The 24,382-nt window shown below is 59.1% G+C and overlaps 1 protein-coding gene across 11 annotated transcripts in view; it reads right to left on the bottom strand.

Moving 5' to 3' along the window:
* Positions 1-24,382, bottom strand: part of NLRC5 (NLR family CARD domain containing 5) — a 213,857-nt gene that overhangs the window by 145,335 nt on the left and 44,140 nt on the right. For 6 of the 11 annotated variants that reach the window (XR_014792916.1, XR_014792917.1, XR_014792918.1 and 3 more), the window contains 25 exons: positions 23,302-23,391; positions 23,058-23,120; positions 22,392-22,478; positions 21,156-21,239; positions 20,067-20,156; positions 19,651-19,716; positions 18,700-18,783; positions 18,535-18,618; positions 17,930-18,016; positions 17,135-17,212; positions 16,371-16,454; positions 15,959-16,042; positions 13,353-13,436; positions 12,715-12,798; positions 12,291-12,374; positions 10,904-10,987; positions 10,349-10,432; positions 9,966-10,049; positions 9,268-9,345; positions 8,505-8,588; positions 8,354-8,425; positions 7,767-7,850; positions 6,867-6,950; positions 5,814-5,897; positions 3,668-4,660 (listed from right to left, as the gene is read on the bottom strand). Coding sequence is in view for 2 of the 11 variants with exons in the window: in XM_084861210.1 (XP_084717336.1) it covers positions 4,549-4,660; positions 5,814-5,897; positions 6,867-6,950; positions 7,767-7,850; positions 8,354-8,425; positions 8,505-8,588; positions 9,268-9,345; positions 9,966-10,049; positions 10,349-10,432; positions 10,904-10,987; positions 12,291-12,374; positions 12,715-12,798; positions 13,353-13,436; positions 15,959-16,042; positions 16,371-16,454; positions 17,135-17,212; positions 17,930-18,016; positions 18,535-18,618; positions 18,700-18,783; positions 19,651-19,716; positions 20,067-20,156; positions 21,156-21,239; positions 22,392-22,478; positions 23,058-23,120; positions 23,302-23,391 (2,083 nt within the window). In the remaining 9 variants the exon portion in view is untranslated. Of the gene's footprint in view, positions 1-1,581; positions 4,661-5,813; positions 5,898-6,866; positions 6,951-7,766; positions 7,851-8,353; positions 8,426-8,504; positions 8,589-9,267; positions 9,346-9,965; positions 10,050-10,348; positions 10,455-10,903; positions 10,988-11,659; positions 12,144-12,290; positions 12,375-12,714; positions 12,799-13,352; positions 13,437-15,958; positions 16,043-16,370; positions 16,455-17,134; positions 17,213-17,929; positions 18,017-18,534; positions 18,619-18,699; positions 18,784-19,650; positions 19,717-20,066; positions 20,157-21,155; positions 21,240-22,391; positions 22,479-23,057; positions 23,121-23,301; positions 23,392-24,382 lie in introns of those variants that run through there. The other 5 variants (XR_014792924.1, XM_084861210.1, XR_014792923.1 and 2 more) reach the window with 5 other exon arrangements.

Here is a 24,382-nt window from a genome sequence, read left to right as displayed (position 1 = left end):
GTCGGCTTCTGGGCAGCCAGGCGGGGCCAGGGCTCCAGTGGAATAAGGAACAAGGCGTGGCTGGAGGAAGGAGCCAGCTCCAATGGCTGGGAGGCACATGGGGGGGCAGGGATGCCAGGATGACTGGCTGGCCTGGAAACTTCCTCAGCTCAGCCCCTGGACGGTCTTGACCAAACCAGCCACTGGGAGGTTTTTCCAGGAAGCTCCGGATGTGTCCAGCTGTGGCCGGGGCCTCCACCCTGAGGCCTGGCCTTAGCCCTTCAGGCAGGGGTGGGGCTGGGGGCAGGAGCAGGGACAGGGAGGGTGCACAGCCCTCCCGCCTTGCCCAGCACCTTACTTTCTGAGGGTCACACAGACCCACAAACCAGTTACACCCCCAGCCTGGACCACCCCAGCCTGGACCACCCCGGCACAGCTGTAACCGGGCGCGGCAGGCCTCAGGGGGCAGGCCCTCCCGGCGGGAGTGCAGGGTGAGCCGGGAGGACGACTTTGAGCTGGAGAAAGCGGGTCCTTGTTCTTTGCCCCATTTTGCTCATCTCCCTGTCCAGAGGAGGAAGCTGGGGCTGCCCCTGTGGGGAGTAAGGGCCCCAAAGTTTGCAAGTTAAGAGAGTAGATCCTAAGATGTTTCATGTCAAGGAAAAAAAAAAAACACACCCATTTTTCCTTTTGTGTGTGTGTGTCTATATGAGATAGCGGGTAGGCAGTTAGACAGATGGAAGTAGAGCAAGGGCAGCTACAGAAGGCCATCAGGGCAGATAGCTAAGGGCAAATGTAAGACGGGACCTTGACCCTAAGGTGACCTTTCCTCCCCTAGCAGATGGCTGGTCATGCGCTGGGGACCCCCTGACCGTTCCTCCCTGCAGGTAACAGCTAAGCTGCAGCTGTACTTCAGCTCCGGGCCCCGATAAGCAGCCCAACCAGCCATGGCTGACCTCAGGACCAGCTGCCCCGGGGCCGGCCCATCCGTCAGTGGAGACCACAATCCTAAAGGGACTCACCTGGAAAACTGCCGAGTGTTCTATTGTGTCCTCCCTGCTGCCTACACCAAGTCGACTCAACTGGTTGTGAGAATCATCTCACGAAACTTGTTCGTTAAATGGCTCCAGGCAGTTAGACGCACGTGAGCAGGGCCAGGAGGTCACCGAGATGGAAATGGAAAGCCCCAGAGATAACTCGTAGGCCCCAGGGCTATGTCAGCTTCAGGCCCAGATAAGCAGCCAAACCCTCTGGGGTGGACCTAGGTCCAGCTGCCTTGAATAATGAGCCCTGCCCTGGTGTCGCCAATCCGTCCGTCTGCGCACTGGATAAGCAACCAAACCAGCCATTGTGACATCAGGACCAGCTGCCCTGGTGCCGGCCAATCAGCCAGCGGAGACCACAACCCTGAATGGACACACCTGGCAAGCTACCCAATATGCTATGGAGGCTTTCTGGGACCTCCCCTAAAACCTCCGCCCTGAACACCCTTAGGGTGAAGGAGCCAGTGTGTTCCCCCTCCTTTCCCTTCCGCCTCTCCTCCCCCTTCTTTCCCTCTCTTCACTCCCCCTCTCCCTCCCCATGCACGTTACCCTCAGCTTCCCCGCTCCCAAGCCCCAAGGCCTTCCTTTACCTCTGGAACCTGGTTGCTAAGCCCATTTCTCCCAGGAATTGCTGCTTCTACCTCTGTGACTTACCCCATAGATGTTCTCTCACAGTTTGAATTCTCTCCTAGCCAGACCCTAAGGACCGAGGTCGCTAAACCCAGGTTTGGTCTGACTCACTGGTCTAACACCTGGTGCCCTTCCAGCCGCCTCCAACATAATCATGGCGTACCCTTAAACTTACAGTGTGTACGCTGATTATATCTCAGTAAAACTGGGGGGAAGGGGGGAAAGGAGGCGGAGTAGGGGGGAAAAAGCCACAAAAGTATGAACTATGAGGTCCCTGTTCAATTCCCAATTTCATCAATGATGAAAGAGAATCACTGATCGGCTGCCTCTCCTGCACGCCCCAGACTGGGGATGGAGCCCGTAATCCAGGCACGTGCCCTGACTGGGAATCAAACCCTGACCTCCTGGTTCGTAGTCCACGCTCAGCCACGGAGCCACGCCGGCTGGGCAGGGCATTGGCGGGCTCTGAGGGACTCACCCTCCAGTCTTGGGCAAACACTGGGGGCAGCACGACTCCCTTGGCATGAGGGTGCACCCTGAGGGCCCAAGGCCACCTTGGCATCGTCTCCCAGGAAGGGGGGACGGAACTTTGGGCTCAAAGTTTGCAGGTGAACTTCTTGGATCTTCGATCTGCCCACCCCCTTTCCCATGACGAGGCTGGCGGCCTCACGTGGTGCCAGGTGAGCCCTGACTCCGCACAGGGTGTGTGGTGTTTGGCACTCGGCCAGAGGACTTTCCCCTCACACTCAGCGGGGGTTGGGTCAAAGGTCAATGTGGAGGTTGGCAAAGATCAGGGCTGAGCCTTCCAGGGGAGGCACCACCAGGCTGGGGGCAGCCCCTCGCTCGCATCACCTAACTCCCTTCCGGGTCTAACGGGAAAGATGCGATCGCAGAAATCTGGGCCAGCCTGCCCTCTAGTGGTGCTCTGCTGTAGCTGCAACTTCCCTGCCAGCTTTTCACCGTGCGTGGCCACTTTTGAGGAGAGTTCCTCTGAGACCCACAGGTGACCAGGAGGGGGTGCTGTTCTCCTATCATTCCAAGCATCTCTCCCTCACATGATACTGAACCCTAAAAGGGGGGCGTAACTGGCATGTAAGTTACCTCTTCGTACTAGGGACTGCATACCTTGCTTCCCTTGACCCCTCCAAAAGTCCTGGGGGGTCAGGGATTGTTACTAACTTCTGCACAGAAATAGCCCCCGGCTTGGGGTCACACCATAGTCCATTCTAGGCCCGTCCGACTTTCAAAGCCATGCACCACCTGCCTGTGGAGACAGACCCTCTAAGCCAGAAGCTTCCAGACTCTCGCAAGAACCAGGCAAGCAGCACACGGGAGGGAGGATCATCAGGGACTGGTTGGGACTGCAGGAAACGGGGGGTGTGGGCCACATCGAAAGGGCACCGCCAGCCCTGGCAGGAGATCCCAGTGGTTAGAGCGCCGCCCTGCACACCAGAATGGTCGTGGGCTCAGCTCCGGGTCAAGGGCACATACCTGGGCTGCAGGTTAGATCTCCACCACCACCACCACCTCACTATCGCCCCACCCCCGCCCCCCACCGGGGCATGTGCGGGAGGCAGCCGGTTCTCCTCTCTCGCTCTCTCCTGAGTGAGAATGCTGGACTAGCCCCTAAGACAGGTTGAAGGTCTGCATTTTGATACAAAAGCTCCCGACTTTAAATACTTGACAACGAGTTCAGGAAAGAGTTTACGTAGAAGGCCAGTCACACAAAGGAGGTTTCCAACACGCTGAGCTTCTTTAACCCCCTCGGGGGGGCAGGTGGGGCCTGGCGAGAGGAGGTGGCTTGGATCGCATGTCCATACGCGGACAGAGCACAGACTTGACCCCTGGCTCCTTAGCCAGTGCTCGTCTTTGTTCTGCGGTCCTACTCTGCGCCCCGGGGCCCGGGGCAGGGGCTGAGCCACCTCTGACTTCGGGGAGGTCACTTCCCGGCTCACAAAACACGGGACACATCCGACTCGGACTGGAGGCTGGGAGGCTGTCCCGTTTATTGGTCACACGTGGCTTAGAGGGTCTCGGGGCCGCGCTGGCGCCCTCTGGGGAGTAACAGGAACACCGTGTAACATGTGCGGCCCCGAGGAGCTCCCTGGGTGTCGCGGAGGTAGTGGCCGGACCCCATGGCCTCGCCTCGTTACCCTAGGCCTGGCTTTGTCCCTTTCTCAGGACAGACTGGGCCCCCTCCATCCACAGGCCCAGGTCCCTGGAGGTCAGCACTGAAGGGGAGGGGGTCACCCGTCTACGGATGGGGAAGCTAAGACCTGAGGCAGGAGGGGGCTCCCCTGAAGACCCTGACTCGGTTCACAGGGCCGGTCAGTGCTCGGACACTCGCCTCGCTCCAGTCCCGGGTGGAAGACGGGCTCTGGCTTACTTAGCTGCTCTGGAAGTGCCATCTATAAATACACGCTTGGTTTTTTTTAAAAAGTAATAACTTAGATCTTGGGCCAGCCCGAGGGCACTGGGGCAGCCACGTGTCCTACGGGACATGGACATGTGTCCTGTGTTTTATATGAACCACCAATCTCTATCATGTGTGGTGCTAGGACCCCTGACCCTGAGCCACAGGCCACACCGCAAGTCCCGTGTAATGTCACATGGAACTCTGCCATAGGTGACCTTCTGTGTCATACATCACATGACACCCTCATGATGCCACATGTCCCTACCGGTCACGCATGCCACATGGGATGCGAGGTCGTCTCTGGGCCACACGAGGCTCCCGGTTCTCACAAAGTCCTCCCTGAAGGCGGTCGCAGGACACGCGTGTCCCCCCCCCCGTCCTGGGGCGGGACAGGGGTGCCCGCTGAGGCTCCTCCTGAGCCCCCATCCAGGCGGGGGCAGGTGTGGCGTCACGTGGCTGGATTCAAAGGGGATGAGGTGGCCCTCAGGTCCCCGCAGGCGCCGGCCGCTCGCTGGGGAAGAAAGCGAAGTCCAGCCGGGGCTCCCGGCTCTGCAGGTGCCGGGCCATGTCCGGGGGGATGCGGTTATTCCAGAGGCTGCGGACACAGAGACGGACACTCAGCGCCCGTCCTCCTGTCTCTGCCTCCCTGTCCTACCTGCAGACGGGAGACCGAGGCCGCCCGGGGGAGAGCTGTGTCCAGAGACACCGGGCAGGGCCACCCAGGGAGAGGGTGTTTGCCACCACCGCCCCCTGACTTTTGTAGGTAGTTAGACCCCCAGCCTGGACCACCACCAGGCCAGGGGTCAAGGGTTAAAGGTTGGGGGGGGGTCAAGGATCTAGGTCAAGAGACTAGGGAAAGGGTTATGGTTAGGATTCTTAGGGCTGTTGAGGGTTATGGTCAGAGGTCAGAGGTCAGGTATCAAAGGTCAGTCTTCCTGCCAGAGAACTCGTGATCCAGCTCATCACACACCCTGCCAAGTCAGAGCAAAGCTCCGCTGTTTGTTGTTAATCCTCACCCGAGGGCACCTTTCCATTGCTTTTTAGAGAGTGGGAGAGAGGGGGAGAGACAGAGAGAAGCATCTATGAGAGAGACTCAGCGATTGGCTGCCTTCCTCATGTGCCCTGGCCAGGGCCAGGGATCAATCTTGCAACCGAGGTGCGTGCCCTGGACCGAAATCGAACCCGGGACCCTTCAGTCCTCAGTCTGAGGCTCTGTCCACTGAGCCAAACTGGCTAGGGTTAAAGCCCCCTTCTGAAAGACACTTTACTTGCATTGTCTGAAATGGTCGTGACCTGCTGGTTTTTCTAGAACAAAACGCGTCGCTGTGGTCTGCTGGCCGTCTAGCATGCCCTCGAGGTCATGGTGTCCTCGGTGCCATGCCCTCGCGCAGTGCGCGGCCTCTGCACCCGAGTGCGGTGCCTCTGGGCAGAGCCAGCAGGGCGAGTGCTGACTGTGAGCCGGAAACTGTGCCCGGGCTCTGCCTGCTCACTGGCCCTCAGCAGCTCTCTGAGGTGAACGCTATCCTGATCCCCATGGGTGGGCGAGGCAGGCGAGGTGGGAGCGGTGAATCACGGAGGCCAAGTGACACAACTGGGGACGGCAGCGGTTGGTGTGACAAGGCTTACTTGCTGCCAGATTCCTGGTGGAGTGGCCCAAGTCTCCTCGACAAGTCCCAGCCCCGGTCCCCGTACCCTGCAGGGGTCGGTGAGGCCGCCCGCCCGCATCCCAGCCCCAGCAGGTCCGTTACCGGATGACGTGGATGCCGGGGTTCTCCGCCAGCCCTTCAGCCAGGAGCCAGGCTCCATACGCTGTGATCCGATTCTTCTCCAGGCTTCCCGAGGCGCAGCAGAGCAAGGGGAGAGACAGATGGTCAAGGGTCAAAAGTCAATGGTCAAAGATGAGGGGTCAAGGGTCAATGGTTAAGAATCTAGGGTTAGGGTCTAGGGTTAGGGTTGGGTTTAGGGTTGTCAGGGTTGACAAGGTTAGAGTCAAGAATCAAGGGTTAGAATCAAAGGTGAAAGGTCATGGGTCAAAGATCAAAGGCCAGGGGCCAAGGGTCAACGGTTGGGGGGGGTCAAGGATCTAGATCCAGAGACTAGGGTTAAGGATTAGGATTGGTAGGGCTGTTGAGGGTTATGGTCAGAGGTCAGAGGTCAGGTTTCAAAGTTCAGGAACCAAAGGTCATGGTCACAGGTCAAATGCCAGTGTCATTGGTCAAAAATCAGGGGTCAGGGTCAAAGGTCAGCGGTTAGGGGGTCAAAGGTCAGAGGTCAGTGGTCAAGGATCTAGTGTCAAGGGACTAGGGTCTGAGGTTAGGGTTGTCATGGCTATAAGGTGTTAGGGGCAAGGGTCAGGGTCAAAGGTCAAGGGTAAAAGGCTAAAGGTGAGGGGGTCAATGGTCAAGGGACAAAGGTGAGGGTGGGGGTAAGGGGTTAGGGCTTAGGTAGGGGTGTCGAACTCAATCAGAGAAGGGGCCAAAATCTAAAATCCAACCTAAATCGCGGGCCGAATGGTTTACTGAACAGTCATAAACTGACAATGTCATAAACTGACAGCGGAGTGCAGTGATGACAGCGCGGTGCGGGCCACATTGCAAGGCCAGGCGGGCTGGATTTGGCCCGCGGGCCTTGTGTTTGACACATGTGGTTTAGAGGTTAGGGTTAGGCTTAGGGCTAGGGCTAGGGCACGGAAGGCTTCCTGGAGGCAGAGGCCTGATCCTTGGCCTCTGGGCTCACCCCGGGATGGAGGTTCCCCTCTGGCTCTCCCGCCCCCTCTGGCTTCCCAGAATGGCCCCTCTTACTCCACACTCTTCAGCCGCTGCAGTCGAGGCAGGACCTGGGCCAGTTTGGCAGCCGCCTCGTCCCCGAGCAGATTCCAGGACAGCCTGCGGGACAGGGGCCAGGTCGGCATCAGGAGAGCAGGGAGGTGGGGCGTGAGGACGAGGTGGCGGATGGGGAGGGCGGTGCCAACAGGCACCAGAGGTCCCTGATGGGGTGCCATGTGCCCTCCCCCGAGGACTTCTCAAGGTGGCTCCCTGCTCCCCCCCAAACCCATTCCCAAGCTGGCCATCCTTCAGACCCAGGCAGCGGAAATATCATGGTCCCAACTCCCACCACACACGTGCTCCATCGTGACTCTTGTCACATCCATGCACCTCTATTTGTTGCCTATTTTCACACACACACACACACACACACACACTTACACAATCGACTTCAGAGAGAAAGGGAGAGGAAGAGAGACAGAAACATCAATGATGAGAGAGAATCATTGATCGGCTGCCTCCTGCACACCCCACACTGAGGATCAAGCCTACAACCCGGGCCTGTGCCCTGAACAGGAGTCAAACCATGACCTCCTGGTTCATAGGACGACGCACTACCACTGAGCCATGCCGGTGGGGCAAGGTTTGAATGCCTCTGATTGCCCAGGGGGTGGGTGTGGGGGGCGAGGCCAGTGGGCAGGAGGGGGGCCTGCTGGCTTCAGCTACTCTTCACTACCAACAGGTGGTTTGTAAATCAAGGTCCCATATCCAGGCCCCTCCCAAAGGGAAGGTCAGGGGCAAAGAGCCTCTAGGGACCTCCCGCCACTCACAGGCAGGGATACGGGCACAAAAGGTTGTGGACACAGGGCCCAACTGAGCAAGAATGAGCTTCCCAGTCAGCAGCCGGAGGGCTCTGGGGGAGGGGCCAGCACTCACAGGATTTCTTCCAGGGCCGGGCAGAGCGCGAAGCTGGCGATGAGGAGCTGGGCAGCCTGGTCATCAATCTCACAGGAAACCAGGCTGGGGAACGAGAGGGATGGGACGGGGCGGAGGTGTCTGAGTCAGGGCCAGCTCCCCAGCCCCTTCCCCGCGGCTGTACGCGGAGCAGGAGGCAGCAGAGTGACCGGGGGCCGGGGCGCGTGGGGAGGCTTAGAAAAGTGCCCCTTTGGGTCCCGGGCTCCCCCTCTGTCACTTCAGAGGCTTTCCCGCCTGGCTGGTGTGGCTCTGTGCATGAGAATCAGCCCAGGAGCCGAGAGGTCACTAGATCCATTCCCAGTCAGGGCACAGGCCCAGGTTGCAGGCTCCATCCCTAGGAGGGGGCGTACAGGAGGCAGCAGATCGATGTTTCTCTCATCGATGTTTCTCTCTCTCTCTTTCTCTCTCTCTCTCTCTCTCTCTCTCTCTCTCTCTCTCTCTCTCTCTCAATAAAAACATTTAAGAAAAAAAAGAAAGGCCTTCCCAGGTGTCAGAGAGGGCTGCCCCCACCCTCCCGCCCAGCTCCAGGGGGTTGGGGGGCTACTTACTCTATCTGCCTCAGCAGCGGGAGCCCCTGATGGAACTGGAGGACCTGTCCGGCCAGGCTGTTCTCTGCCAAGCTGTGGGCAGAGACGCTGTGAGCAGAGCCCCCGGACGCCCCCTCCCGTCCCCGTGCCCAGGCTCCAGGTGCCCACTCACCTGATCTCTTCCAAACGCGGGCATCCATCCAGGGCCAGGCTCAGGCTCAGCGCCTCCGCTGGGCCCAGACGGCTGGACCGCAGGCTGGGGAGAGGGGAGGGGGAGGGGAATCTCTTGGGGAACCATGTCGGGGGTTAGGGGAGCTGGATCCCCCACTCCCAGCCTTGTCTCAGGCTGTTCCGCCAGACCTCAGACGGTCTCTGGGTAACGGCCCTGCCCAGCCACACAGGACCAGGGGGCATCGGGGACCCTGGCTGCGGAGTCTGAGACCCCGAGCTGAAGGCCTAGCTCCATGTTTTAGGAAGGCCAGCTCTCCACACCTCCCCTGCGTTCAGTTCTGTTTCTGGAAAGGAAGCCAATGAAAGCCTGGCCCCCAGGGCCGCCGCGAGGCTCGGGAGACCGTGGCACACGCTGGGCCGTGCGGCTGGCGCTTTTCTCTGGCTCACCCTCAGTGGTGGGCTCAGGAGCCGTGTAACTTTTTTTTTTTTTTTTTTAATATATTTTATTGATTTTTTACAGCAAGGAAGGGAAAGGGATAGAGAGTTAGAAACATCGATGGGAGAGAAACACCGATCAGCTGCCTCCTGCACACCCTTCACTGGGGATGTGCCCGCATCCCAGGTACATGCCCTTGACTGGAATCGAACCTGGGACCCCTGAGTCTGCAGACAGGGCAGCCCAATGGCTGAGGCCCCTGACCCCCACACGCTTATGGGGAGCCCCGCCCACTAGCCCGCACACACCACGGGGCAGGGACACTCACTGCAGGACTCTGAGGCGCCGGGCCAGCCCCAGGGTCAGCTCCAGGGTGCTGGGGTCCCCCAGGGCGTTGCAGCTGAGCCTGGAGGAAGAGGAGGGAGGAGTTGGACATTGAAATTGGTACTCAAACGTTTTCCGTTATTATATGTTTATTTCTAGCCTGCAGTTGCAAGATTTTTCAAAGAGAAGAAATGGGGGAAAATAGTTATAGAGATAAAGAACCGTTGAACAGACTGTCAAACTAGAGCGGGAAGGCAAGGGAGGTGGGGGGGGGGGGGTGGCCTGTAAGAGATCAACCGAAGGACTTGTGTGCATGCATATAAACACAACCAATGGATACAAGACTGGGGGGGGAGGGGGGAGGGCAGGTGAAGGCATATACTGGGGGGATAGGGGAGGTTGGGGGTAGGTCAAGGGGGAAAAAGGAGACATATGCACTACTATTTGTAATGCTTCAAACAACAACAACAAAACAAACAAAACAAACAAAAGGAAAGAAAGAAAGAAAGAAAGAAAGAAAGAAAGAAAGAAAGAAAGAAAGAAAGAAGAGAAGGGAGGAGGCTAAGCACTGGGTGGGCTGGCTGCCTCAGGCCCGGCCCTGCGCCTCCCGGGGGAGATGAGGGCCAGGTGGGGGGTGAGGACACAGGGGGTGGAGGCCAGTCCCCCTCTTCACCCCCCATCCCCCCTCCCACACACACTCACAGCAGCTCCTCCAGGTGCTTGCAGAGTGCAAGGGACTTCACCAGCCGCTTTCCCCCAGTCCCGCTGATGCCATTCGCTGAGAGGCTGCGAGGAGGGGCCAGACATTAGACCCTCAGACACCCTCATCTCCGGGGGCCCTAAGAGACAGCACCCACTGCCCCTGCACACCCTCCCAGGCTGGTGGGGCAGAAAGGCCCGGAGAGGGGCAGGGGCTGGGCCGCTCGCGGTCCCAACGCAAGCAAGGCGGGAGGGAACCCAGGCCCGCCGGCTGGCGCTGACATTGAAGTTCAGCCTGAGGCAGAAGCCAGGGTCTCCTCAGACCACGGGGCACCCCCCACGCCCCCCAACACCCAGGGCCCCCGTGGGGAGGGCCGGCCACTCACTCTATCCTCCGGAGCTCAGGCAGCCGGGGCAGGACAGCGGCCAAGTACCCGGCACCCTCTTCTCCCATCTGGTTGTGGCTCAGGCTTGCAGAGACAAACAGCGGAACTGGAAACAGCCGCCCGCCCCCAGCTTGTGGGTTCCCACCCCCGGCCCCATCCCAGACCAGGTCCCAGACCAGGAGGAGGCTGACATCTGGAGACAGGCCGCGGCTGCCTCTGAGGAGGTCCCTCACACTGTGCTGGGTGAGGGCGCCAAACCCCTATCCCGTGTCTGCCAGGTCCTGCCAGATGTCTGCCCTACACGCCTCCTGCTGCCAACAGCACCCACTGCCCCTGCACACCCTCCCAGGCTGGTGGGGCAGAAAGGCCCAGAGAGGGGCAGGGGCTGGGCCGCTCGCGGTCCCAACGCAAGCAAGGCGGGAGGGAACCCAGGCCCGCCGGCTGGCACTGACATTGAAGTTCAGCCTGAGGCAGAAACCAGGGTCTCCTCAGACCACGGGGCACCCCCCCGCCCCCCAACACCCAGGGCCCCCGTGGGGAGGGCCGGCCACTCACTCTATCCTCCGGAGCTCAGGCAGCGGGGGCAGGAGGGTGGCCAAGTACCAGGCACCCTCTTCTCCCATCTGGTTGTGGCTCAGGCTTGCAGAGACAAACAGCGGAACTGGAAACAGCCGCCCGCCCCCAGCTTGTGGGTTCCCACCCCCGGCCCCATCCCAGACCAGGTCCCAGACCAGGAGGAGGCTGACATCTGGAGACAGGCCGCGGCTGCCTCTGAGGCGGTCCCTCACACTGTGCTGGGTGAGGACACCAAACCCCTATCCCGTGTCTGCCAGGTCCTGCCAGATGTCTGCCCTACACGCCTCCTGCTGCCAACAGCATCCTCACCTCCCGCCACTGGATCTCCCGGGCCCTACGTCAGGGGTTACGGCTGCGTGTCACCGACACGTGAGGAGTGTCTTCAAGGAGCCTCTTGCTTTTGTCCTCTCCCCCCTCCAAAGTGTCCTGGGGCCTGGGGCAGGGACAGGCCACTCCCCCCAGCTCAGACGGCCACAGGGGAGACTGTCAAGGTCACCAGGTCTGAGTCTGGACCAGAGACTTTCGGCCGGTGTGCCGCAGGAGTTCTTAACAGGCAACACCTGCCCTGGCCAGGCAGCGCCGGCGGCTAGAGCCGTGGTCGGCAAACTCATTAGTCACCCGAGCCCAATATCAACAGGACAACGATGGACACACGGAGCTAGAGCATCGTCCTGACATGCCAGGGGTGTGGGTTCAATCCCAGTTGGGGCACATACAAGAACATGCAATATACCTGACTGTGTAGTCAAGAGCACTGGCTTCTTTTCCGTTAGATTGTCAAATAAAAAAACACACGGCAACAGCCAACACAACAACAGCTGTCTGGTGTGAAGGAATCAAAATTATGCCCTTGCTCCACTGGCGTGGCTCAGTGGTGGAGCATTGACCCATGAACCAAGAGGTTACCAGTTTGATTCCTGGTTTGGGCACATGCCCGGGGTTTCAGGCTCAACCCCAGGAGCGGGTGTGCAGGAGGCAGCCATCAAAGATGTTTCTATCTCTCTATCCCTTTCCCTTCCCCTCTCTCCACAATCAATAAAAACATATTTTAAAAAATTATACACGTTTCTTTGGTCACATTGGCAAAACATGTATCCTTTTTCTGGTGTGCCATGTTAGTAATGTGTCTGTGTGACACGAGATGGAAAAGGTTGAAATCGCTGGTCTAGATCTTCACTACTCAGCGTGGTCGGGGCCCCAGAGCAGGTACCTCGTGGAGCTGGTGGCATGGAAAGGCAGGGGCAGTGGCACCAGCCGGCAGGATGCAGGAATGTCCCAAGGACAGGGCACAGCGCCTCCTGGGCCGGAGGTCCCTGTGGAGATCCAGTCCTCCCGCCCACGCCCACGGGGCTGCGCGGGCACTCACCAGAGGCTCTGCAGGCGGGTCATTCGGTGCAGTTCTCGCGTGAGCACAACCAGCGTGGAGTAGTCCAGGGGGAAGTGGCTGAGGCTGGAGGGGAGGAGCCAGAGGAGGCCTTGGCATGGCTGGGGTTGGGCTGCCTCCTGCACACCTCCCTCCTGGGGTTGAGCCTGAAACCCTGTGCATGTGCCCCAACCAGGAGTCAAACCGGTAACCTCTTGGTTCATGGGTCGATGCCAGTGCATTTCCGGCTTGGGGTGGGTTGGCGTGAGCAAGCACTGGGACGGCCCTCAGAGCCAGGTCGGGGAGTAAAAAGGAGGGCGTCCAGCTCGCCGGGCCAGGCAGGGATTGGATGGTTCGTGTTCCCAAAAGCTGCCCAGGTGGCCAGGCCGCTCCCCCGGCCCTTCCCGGCACCAAGCACGGCACTTACTCCAGCCTCTTCAGCCTGCTCTTGCCTTTGAGGGCCGCCGTCAGCACCTGGGCGGCCGCCTCGCCGAGCTGATTGTTAGACAAGCTGTGGGGGGACCAGGCACGAGGGGCGGGTGAGGCAAGCCTGCCCAGCCTGGACCCCTCCGTGCCCGCAGGAGCCCATCCTAGCCTGCCCTCCTGCCCAGCTCCCTGGGGGCATTCCTGGCTCCAACGGCCAGGCTCCGGGGTCCTGGAGGAGGGGGCATGGCCGGGCTAAGACATGATGTCCTGAGTGAGGGCTGCCGAAGAGGAGGCCGGGGCAAGGGACACCGCCCCCCCCCCCCCCGCCACCCACACACCCCCATCCCCTCATCCCCCGACCCCCACACACAGTGATCTTTTCTGTTCACCCACAGCCACCTGGGCAGAGAAGGGCACGACCAGGTTACAGATGAAGCATGCAAGCCCAGGGCACTGAGGAAGAGGTAGAGGTGGGACCAAGAACAGAGGGCTCAGCCCTCCCCAGGCCACACCCTGACTCCTCGGGGAGAAAGTGATCCTCTGACCTCTACTCCCCAGCTCCCCAAAACCCTGCTTCCCTGTCCCCCCCTCCACCCCTGGCCCTCAGCCCCTCCCAGACCCCTCCTCCCTGAGACTCACTCCAGCTCCTCCAGGTGGTGACACAGGCTCAGAGCAGACGCCAGGGGGGCCAGGCCCTCGGAACTCACACAGCTGGAGGCCAGCCTGGGGGGGAGGGGTCAAAGGGCAGCAGGTCAGGCAGGGGGAGGGGGTCCTCCTTTCCTTCATAAATCTCTCCCCCTGGAGTCAGGAAGTTGGGACATTGCTCGGAGACAGGACCAGCTGAGTATTTTCCTAAACCATCACCATTCAGAGGGCAGCTTCGCAATCTGTGCCGTAAGTGGGCGTCACTGTGAAATCTAGCTAGTGACTGCCCATGCCCATGAGCTCTACACCTTTTAAAAAAATTTTTTGGGTAGCTCTACACCTCTGTTTAAACAGCAACAACAACAAAAGAAGCAAGTTCGGAGCGGCGTTCAAGACTCATTGGCGCCCGGGCAGGTGTAGCTCAGTGGTTGAGCATTGACCCATGAACCAGGAGGTCCCGGTTTGATTCCCATCAGGGCACGGGCGCAGGCCCCAGTTGTGAGTTTGATCCCCAGTAGGGGGCGTGCAGGAGGCAGCTGATCGATGATTCTTAACATTGCTGCTTGTATCTCTCCCTTTCTTCCTCTCTGAAATCAATTAAAAAAATTTTTTTAAATTTTTATTTCTAGAAAGACATATTGGCAAAAGGAGACCTTCTCTGGGATGCAAACAGGTGAATTAACACAGAATTGAAAGCTAGGGAAGTCCCATTTTGCAACCACCATCCTGGTGTTTGATTCAGGCAGGAAGTGCTAGCGAATGCCAAAAATCATGGGTGAGCCGAAACCGGTTTGGCTCAGTGGTCGAGTGTCGGTGTGTGGACTGAAAGGTCCTGGGTTCGATTCCGGTCAGGGGAATGTACGTTGGTTGGGGGCACATCCCCAGTGGGTGTGTGTGTGTGTGTGCAGGAGGCAGCTGGTTGATGTTTCTCTCTCATCGACGTTTCTGGCTCTTTATCTCTCTCCCTTCCTCTCTGTAAAAAATCAATAAAATATATTTTTAAAAAAAATCATGGGTGAGCCAAAACCGGTTTGGCTCAGTGGCTAGAGTAGGGGTGTCGAACTCAATCAGAGAAGGGGCCAAAATCTAAAATCCAGCCTAAATCGCGGGCCGAATGGTTTACTGAACAGTCATAAACTGACAATGTCATAAACTGACAGCGGAGTGCAGTGATGACAGCGCGGTGAGGGCCACATTGCAAGGCCTGGCGGGCTGGATTTGGCCCGCGGGCCTTGTGTTTGACACATGTGGGCTAGAGCATCGGTCTGTGGACTGAAAGGTCCCAGGTTCAGTTCTGGTCAAGGGCACGTACCTTGGTTGTGGGCACATCCCCGGTAGGGGGTGTGCGGGAGGCAGCTGGTCGATGTTTCTCTCTCATCGGTGTTTCTAGCTCTCTCCCTCTCTCCCTTCCTCTCTGTGGAAAATCAATAAAATATATCTTTTAAAAAAATCGTGGGTGAAAGTCTGAGGCAGAACTGGAAGTTTATGGAGTCTTAAAGCAGCTCTGTCAAAGACACTCGCTAATGAGAAAGAGAGAAAAACTGGGAGCCATGGGGTTGGCAGATGCCACCTAACCCAGGGGAGGGCACAGACAGACATCACGTATGTGCAGGTGTGACGGGCTGAGGGCACACAGAGCCTCAGGGATGCTCCTGCCCCACACGCAGAGCCTGCATCTCAGCGGGAGGACACGTGGGCCACGCCCAGGCTGCAGGGCGGCCTACAGGATAACGGGCAGGTGGCTGTCATGGCAACATCACGGAAGACCAAGCCTGGGGAGCTGATCGATGATTCTCTCTCATTGATGTTTCTAACTCTCTATCCCTCTGTCTTCCACTCTGTAAAAATCAATAAAATATATTAAAAAAAAAAAAAAAAAAAAAAAGACGCGCCCAGGCCGAAAACTGACTTCTGCTCATGGGCCACGAAGTTTCAATCGCACTGCGAGTGCGCGCCAGCACGTGGCATTTTGTGGAAGAGCCACACTCCAGGGGCCAAAGAGCCGCATGTGGTTCGAGAGCCGTGGTTTGCCGACCACTGGCTTAGATAATAGAAGCATAGAAGCGTGTCCGTGTTAAATTTCCTAAATTTCATGGTTTTTTTTTTTGTTGTTGTTGTTTTTTTCTGGATTCTGGGAAAGACTGTCTGTGCTTGCTCTTAGGAAATTCGCTGAAATATTAAGGGACGAAGGGGCATGCTTATGCAACTCATTGTGAAATGTTTGAAAAGGGGTAGAAAGACGGGAGGGGCGGGGAAAGAGGGAGGAAAACAGCCAGTGTGAGGGGAATACTGACGAAGGAGGGTGAATTTGGGAGAATGGTACATGAAGTCTTCTTACAGCTTTGCTGTGAGGCTGCGATGATTTCCAGGAAACAAAGGGGAGGAAGAAAGAAAGAGTGTGGGAACCATTTCCTTTCTCGCCTGAGGCCACGCCTCTGAGCACACACCCTGACATCAGCCACAGCCCCGGGACCTGGACCCGGTTCCACTGAGCTCAGTGAGGCGAGGGAAGCAGGGCGGGTGTGTGTGTGTGTGTGTGTGTGTGTGTGTGTGTGTGTGTGTGTGTGGCACCGGGCCTGGGGGCAGCCCTGTTGGCTCACCGGAAGGTCTTCAGCTCCGAGAGGGCCGGCAGGAAGCTTAGCAGCAGCAGGCAGCTGGTGTGGCACAGGTTCACTTGGGACAAGCTGAAGGGGCCAAGCATAGGCCAAGGCCGACGACCTCAGGGATCATCAATCGTACGGAGACAGGGGCAGGGGTGGGGGGTAGAAAGGGGGAAAGTCCACCCAAGAGCTCCCAGTGGGGCAAGGCCCCCCCTCCCATGTCACCCTAGGGCTGCCCCCCACTGGCCAAGTGCAATGCTCTCCTGCACAGGGAAGCTGGAACGCCAGGGTCTGGCACCACCCCAGGCTCTGCCCACCCCCATCCCGGCCCGGCCAGCCTCTCACACGTGGCCCTGAGTGGCCACGGGGGCGGACCAGAGGACTTGGGCCTGGACCGTTTCAGGGCGCTGACCTGAGCTGCCGCAGCCAAATGCACGCCTTCATCAGCTGCCTGGCACGGAGTCTGGGGTGGATCTCAAGGACACAGAGAGCCAACCTGGAGGGAGGCAGGGAGGCAGCAGCTTCTGAACGCCGGGATCCCTGTGAGGGCCTGAGCCCCCGCATGCAAGGACCTTCCCTTGGGGGGCTGCATAAATGCCGATCAAGTGAAGTTCTACCATTTGCGATTCCGTTAGGGAAGGAGGGGCTCCGATGGGAGCTGGTGCGGCTGTGCAGGGACCTCGCCAGGGAGGGGAGTTGGGGCTGGGGCCCAGCTCTGGTCTGTACACTGCCAGGCAGCATCCATCCACAAGGATGACACTTACTTTCCAAAAAAAATGGAGGGGGGGCACTTGACTAAGTCTGGGGGTTCAGAGGGGCCTTCCTGAGACGGTGGCATGTAAGAGGAGACCTGAAGGAGGCGAGAGGGTTAGCCAAGTGAAAGAGGAGGAAGAGGGGACGAGAGAAGAGGACATTCTAGGCGGGGCGTCCGCCGTGCAAAGGCCCTGAGGCCAAAGGGAGCGGGGTGGTCTTCGGGGAGCTGAGAGCTGGCCGGGAGGCCGGGGCTGGGGCTCGGGGCCGGGGATGTACAGCACGGAGAGGCAGAGTCACGCAGACCTCCCGGGGCCACATAGAGGCTTCGGGCATCCACGCAGGGGCACGGGGAACACTGGTCAGAAGCAGCAGACCCCAACCCATCCCCAGCCACTCCCGTGGGGCCCCAGGTCCTGGTCCCACCTGCGGGCCACGGCCTCGGGGTTCTCCTGAGGAGGAAACCTCAGCTGGAGACAGAGCTGCTGCTGGCTCTCGGAGATGCTGTGGGGTAGGGAGAGGAGGGGCCAGCGTGAGGCCACGGCATCTCCCCTGTGTGACCGAGCTGGGATCCAGGCTGCTCAGTCCCCTGGCTCTGAGCTCCCAGACCCGGTGGGGAACCCGGACACAGGTCAGAGGGACCCCAAAGCCCTTGCCCTTAGCGACTCCACATCATGGTGCCACGCCTGGTCACGGAGCCATGATGTGTGTTACTCTAACCAACCTAGTCTAGAGCTGCCAGGGTGAACTCCCAGCCGTGTCACCTGAGATCCAACAGCCCTTTGTCCTGTGTGTGTGTGCGTGTGCGTGTGTGTGTTTAACAATTCTTTATTGTTAAAGTATCACATGTGACTCCTTCCCCGCCCCCCCCATTGACCCTCTCCAGCCCGCCCCTCCCCCCTGCCCTAGGCTCCATCACCCTATTGTCTGTGTCCATGGGTGATGCGCATGTCCACACAAGGTGTTTGATGGATCACCTCTCACCCACCACCCTTCCCCGCCTTCCTCCGAGGTTCCCCCCTCCCACAGCCCCTTCCTTGTCTTGACCTGGGACTGCACCAGCCCCAACCAGGGTGCAGCCCCCCACTTTGGGGACCCAGAGAACTCCCCAGTGACACGGCTGTCACCCCACAGGACAAGAGACTGACGTCGAGGGGAGGGAAGGTCCTAACGGCCACGAGACGATGAGGAATTCAGAGGGGGCCTCCTCCCGGGACCCACCTGATCTCGGTGACGTTGCCCAGGTCCTGGGCGCAGACATCCAGCAGGGTGAGCAGCCCGACTCGGCCCATCCACGGCTCCTCCACCCTGTGCAGGAGCGGACAGACAGAGGCCCCGGGTTAGCGGGGGTGTGTGTGTGTGTGTGGGGGGGGGGAGGAATAGTGCCAAGGGAGTCCTAGAGGCCTTGGGGGTTTTGCAAATTTAAAAACTATCACATGATACAGCCAGGCAGAAGCATAACGGAGGAATGAGCATTCTCACGCTCACTGTGATTGCAACGCTGCAAACAGGAAATGTATTTTTAAAAACGATGCTTTTAGATTAAACCAAAGGTCCGCATAAGGTCACCTCGCGCAGAGAAGGAAACAAAACTGTGTCTAAAACATGACTGCAATTTTCTGCTCGAGGAAAGGAAAAATAAGAACAGAGAGAGAGAGAGAGAGAGAGGGATATGAGGAAAATATATGAAATGTTAATGGTATTTGTTCAGATGGCGGTGTTCTCGCGGTGGCTTTTATTTTATTTCCTCTTTAGTTTTCACTATCTCCCAGGCCTTCTGAATGTGCACGCGTTCACTTAAACCCAGGTCCCAGAGGAGGACCTACCTGAGCCGGAGCAGCCCCTCGGGAGGCGGCAGCAGAAACAGGAGCTCGGTCAGGTACGGCAGGCCCAGGCCGCAGCGGCTCAGCCTGGGGCACAGGGAGGTGAGACGGCGGCTCCAGGAGGGAGCCCGCCCCTCAGCTGCCCCCTCAGCTGGCCCCGCCACTCACGTGAGCTCCGTTAGGTGGGGGGCCTGGCACAGGCCAAAGGCCAGTCTGGTCATGTGCTCTGGTCTGAAGCTGCACTCCCGCAGCCTGAGGGCAGAGGGCAGAGGGCAGAGGGCAGAGGGCAGAGCCTGGGTGAAGTCTGTCCGAGCTGCTGTCCTGCTTCCTCCCAGCCCCACCCCAGGGCCTTTGGGGAACCCCACTGGGTGCCAAGGCCTGGACCAGGGCCTGAGGAAAGGAAGTGCTAGAAGTGAGAACTCCACGGGAGCTCACTGAGCACCAACAGTCACCCTGACCGACCCCAGGGGCTGGGGGGAATGGGTGGAGGAGGCCTGGCCAGGCCCCATGGACCAGTTTGGAGGCCATGATCACGGCTGAAGCCAGACATGCAGAGGAACTACTGACCTAGGGCAGTGGTGGAGCGAGGCGGAGCCCAAGGCTACTGAAGGGCAATATAATAATAATAATAATAATAATAATAATAATAATAATAATAAAAATAATAATAATAAATAATAATAAATAATAATAATAATAATAAATAGCCGATACAGCACTCAAAGGAACCAGGCCCTTCCCAAGAACTTTATACACATTAACTCACTTAATCCCCACAAAAACCCCCAGGGGGACGGTCCTACTGTGTCCCCATTCTGCAGGTGAGGAACATTTTACTGACGAAACTCAGAGAGGTTGAGTCACCTGCCCAAAGTCACACAGCTGGTAAGGGATAGAGTTGGTGGTTACCCCCGAGCTCCTAACCATGAGCCTCCAGACCTACAGGTAGCTGCTGGCTAAGGGACACAAGGGTGGGGGTACTGGGAGCACACGAGGGGCAGAGAGCATGAAGGAGGGTGCGTGAGGGAAGAGAGGGCCCCGCATATAAGATGGCATGGAGCCTCTACACAGCCAGCCCCTCCCTCCCTGTCAGCCCCCCTCCCCTCAGACCAGCAGTACCTCAAGGTCTTCCTGGTCTCCTCCTGCCGGGAGAGGTGAATCCGGAAGCTCTGCTGGGAGCCCAGGCTGCAAGGAGAGGGTGTGAGAAGCCAGAGGCTTACCGGCGTCCTCAGCACCCAGGCGCCAGGGGGCGCCGGAGAGAAAGGGGCTGGGGTGCAGGGGCAAGGGGTGGGGCAGCTGTGAGGGAGAGGCCCTTCCTGACCAGAGGAGACCCCACCCCAACCCAACCGGCAAGCACACCAACGCCTGCCCTCCCCCTGGGACCGCCCTGGCCCACGGCCTGGGGCTCAGAGTGTGGGACCTGTGGGTCCTGTTCAGAGAACTGTGAGCCTCAGAGGCCGGCCCCCGTCACACAGACGGAGGCCGAGACGTGTGGGCCCGGCTTCCCAGCCAGCAGCAAGCGGCCAGTGTCTTACTCCACGGAGGCCTCCCGGACACGTGGGCAGGAAGGCAGGGTCTCCACCAGGCACAGGGCACCTTCCGGGGAGATGCTGTTGCCACTCAGGCTGGGAGAGAAACAAGGACTGGGCTGGGGTGTGGGGCAGCACCTCCAGGGAGCCCTTCCCAGCGCCCCCCACTGTCTCCCCTCCCGCTGTCACTTCCAGGAGGAGAGTCCTCCATGTCCAAGCGTCCACTCCCCAGGCGGAGGCACTGAGGTCCAGAGAGGCCGGAGCGGCCCCATCTCCATACGGGCAGCGTGGCCCCTGCCTCCTCGAGACCCGCACCCTCTGGGCCTGCTGCCCATTGGGTGTGGGACAGGCCAGGCTGGCAGCTCCCGCCCCACACAGAGCACCCAGCTCTGTTGCCTAGCAACGGGCTGTATCCCTGCCCTGGCTGCCTGCCTCCCAGCTCACTGGGGAGATCCGGGAGAGTGTGGATGACTTCCTGGGGCCCTCCCTGCTGTGGGGACACCTCTAAGTCCGTGTCCCGTGGATTTGGTCAGAGGAGCTTCAGGGACAGGGTGGGCCAGGAGCTGAGAGAGCTGAGACCCCGCATCTGCTGCTTAGGGGTGTATGGTGCTCCCCGCACAGCCAGCTGCAGTCACCAGGCTCCAGCTGCAGCCGCTCCTGGTTGGCTGGTGGAGGCTCTTTCCGGGTGGGCAACGAGAGGAGGAGGATAGGCCAGCATGGGGGTGTCAAGGTAAGAATCACCCCTTTCCCCTCCCAAGTCCTTGTCCTCTGGATTCTCTGGGGATCCCTCAAAAGATCCCTCCGCCTGGCCGGCGTGACCCAGTGATTGGGCATCGACCTACGAACCAGGAGGTCATGGTTTGAGTCCCCGTCAGGGCACATGCCGGGACTGTGGACTCCATCCCCAGGAGGGAGCATGTAGGCGGCAGCTGATTCATGATTCTCTCTCATCATTGATGTTTCTATCTCTCACTCCCTCTTCCTTCCTCTCTGAAATCAATCAATTAAAATGTACACACATATATAAAAATATCCCTCCAAACCCATGCTCTTGAGGCTTCCTCTTCGCTGTCCTTGAGGCTGCTCATCACTTACTCAAGAGAACCTGAGATGGGCAACTGAGGCAGGCACATCAGCAAGCTCCTGAGCCCGCTGTCCCCCAGCTGGTTGGCGGAGAGGCTGTAGGAGGTACGAGGAGGAGGTGGTTGATGGTTAGAGCTGCATTGCCGCCACTCTACCCACACAGCATCATCACCATCTTCACATCACCCCCGCCAGTCAGCACTGCTCCTCCCACATCACCATCATCACCACCAGCTTCATCCCATCGCCACTACCTGAGTTCCCCAAGCCCACCACCACCACCACCATCTCCAGCACCACTAGGATCATCACCAATTATCACTACCACCACCACCACCACCATCACCATCTCTAGTACCACTAGAACCATCACCAATTATCACCACCACCACCACCATCTCCAGCACCACTAGGATCATCACCAATTATCACCACCACCATCACGCAACTGTTCCTGTGTCCCCGTCACCATCCCCTTCACCAGCACCACAGTTAACTAGGCCTCATCCTCCCCTTCAGTATCTGCTGACCACTCCCAGGCCTCCAGCAGGCTTGCAGGAGTTAGAGAAAACCCAGTTAGCTTTGATTATGCCCTTGGCCCCTGTAGCTCCCTCAGACCCCTGCCCTCCCCCTCATAGCAGGCATCCCGCCACACCCTGCCGTTCTGAGCCTGTGTATGCAAATCAACCCACCAGCTTTGTTGGATTGATTTGCATACCCACTCCTGATTAGCTGGTGGGTGTTGTGGAGGCACGGTAAATTTGCATATTTCTCTTTTATTAGTATAGCTTTTTCTACCCATGCGTGTGGGCTGCACTATTTGGGCATCTAAGACAGGCCACATGGATACCACTTCTCAACAGCATGAAAGCTCATGAGTCCCATCCAGCTGGCTCTGGGACCCCCCTCAGGCCAAGGCATTTGGTACTTTAATCCCCTGCCAGGCAAACCAGTGGGTCCTTCCTGTTAGTGCCCATCAGCCAGCAGAGCTCCGATGCCTTGGTCAGTGTGAGGTCAAAAGGCTCCAATGGCCCAACTTAGATCCAGGGCACACTCTGAAACAGCTCCACTACCACGGGAGTGGGGGTGGGTGGGAGGGATAACATGGTACAGAGAAACCTTAAGGGTGTGATCCACAGTCCTGGGCTGGGCTTGAGTGCACACACACACACACACACACACACACACACACACACCCTCCACGCCACCCAGGTGCCTGCTCCCAGACTGTTCTCCCTCACAACTTACTCCAGCTGGCTGAGGTCCTCGCACTTCCTCAGCAGCTCGCACAGCTGCTCCACGTGCGTCTGGCTGAGGCCGCAGCCCGTGAACCTGCTGGGGGAGGGGGAACGAGCCGACGGAGCCGGGTGGTGAGCCAGTCAGACCCAGTCCGCCCTGGCCTGTCCTGGGGTGGCCTCACCCAAGCTTGGACTCTCTGGGGTTCTTCCACCACTCCCACCTCCCCCACAACTGGCCCCTGGCTCCCCCGTGCTCCCTCTGGGGAGGTGCTCTCCAAGTGGGACTCAGCCCAACTCCCTCTTCCCCCCCGAGTCAGCACCTCCAGGGGCACAGCTCTCTGATTCAGCCTCCAGCTGGAGAGTGAAAGCTCTTGGGATCATTCGAAAATGTGTATGTTTTTTGATAGAGAGGAAGGAAGAGAGAGAGAGAGAGAGAAACACCACCCAAAAAGCAAGTGCATGCCCTGACCAGGGATTGAAACCATAACCTTGGTGCATGGGGACGATGCTCTAACCAACTGAGCTACCCGGCCAGGGCTGGAGGAGACAAGACCCCTTGCAGGCCCTTCTGGGGGAGCGCTCAGCGCAGTCTCCGCCGTCTGTCCTCTCGTCATCCCGAGGCAGGCCTCGGGGTCCCCACCACCCACCGGCTGCCAGGGCTCCGCCCGGGACTTACCCGCAGCGCCCGCCTCTCTGCTCCTCGCTGGGCTTGAAGTGCAGGGTGGCCTCCTGGAAGGACCTGGAGCCCATGGCACCTGGCTCAGCCCCTGGCCTCCACCTCAGGGTGCCCCAGAGGCACCCCCCCTCCAGGAGCCCAGCCTCTGACGTGCATCCCACTGCCTCCGTCCTACCCCTCACACCCCCCAGGCTCCAGGCACGCCCCCCCCAGACCAGCTCCGTGGCCCCCGGGCAATGCCCACCTGAAAGCCACCTTCTCCACGCGTGGGCACAGGCTGAGGAGGTTGGCCAGCAGGAAGGGGCTCCTCGGCGGCAGAGGCGTCTGGCTCAGCCTGAGGAGGGAGGGGGCGGCCCCGAGTCAGCACGCCGGAGCCGGGCAAGCGCAGTGGGCAGGGAGCCGGGACGGGCTGGGCCGGCGGGGAGGAACCCGGGGCGGGGAGGGCGGCACCACGATGAGGAAGCGGGGACTCCAGAGGGACACACAGGGGCTTGAGGTCAAGCAGGCCGGGGTTTGAGCCCCAGCTCTGCTTACTGGCTGTGCGTCCCTGCGAGAGCCATGCAAACTCTCTGAGCCTCAGTTTCCCTACATCAGTGTTTCCCAAACTTCTGACATATGTGTGCCCCTTCTATAATTTTCGTAACGCTGAGAACCCCTCGTACTCATGAGAACGTAGAATTAGGCGCAGCTAAGCACGGTGCAGTGCCTATCCCCACCAAACTCCGGTGCAACGCGTACCGCCCCCCCCCCCAAAAAAAAACAACTCTTCCCGTACCCCTGGGGGTGCGCATACCACACTTTGGGAAACACTTCCCTACATGGACAACAGGCCTCTGCTCACAGTCTACCTTCCTCTGCGGGTGTCCTGAGGACTTAATTACATCGAGAGTGGGCACTGCCTAACCGATGCCCATGCTCACTATTGCTATACTGTTCCTCCCTCAAGCGCAGGCTTATCAGCGAGTCTTGCCGACAGGGAGCAGGATGGGGTATGCCCAGCACACCAAGCAGGGCCCCCCACTGTGTCTCCTGCACCCCAAACGGCTCCTGGCCCACAGCAGTGCACACGCACCAGGACTGAGCAATACACACAAAGTGTAAGACCTGGGGAGAGTCAGGCCGGCCACCTGGCTCCAGAGACGGACGCTGTGTGATTTGGGCAAAGAGACATCCCTCTCTGGTCATTTTAACGAGTCCAAAGGTGCCTGCCTGCCCCGCTCTCTTCGGAGGGGAGGACCAGAGGGGGTGCCGTGGGGGCTGACGTGAGCTCTGCTGAACTCGGCCACCTCTGGAAAGCCGCCGTCTCCCCTCTCCCTCCCTTCCCC

This window comes from Pipistrellus hanaki (genome assembly GCF_964339955.1).
Source record: "Pipistrellus hanaki genome assembly, chromosome: 15".
NCBI classification, from domain to species: Eukaryota; Metazoa; Chordata; class Mammalia; order Chiroptera; family Vespertilionidae; genus Pipistrellus; species Pipistrellus hanaki.
This window is presented reverse-complemented; position numbering and strand designations above follow the sequence as displayed.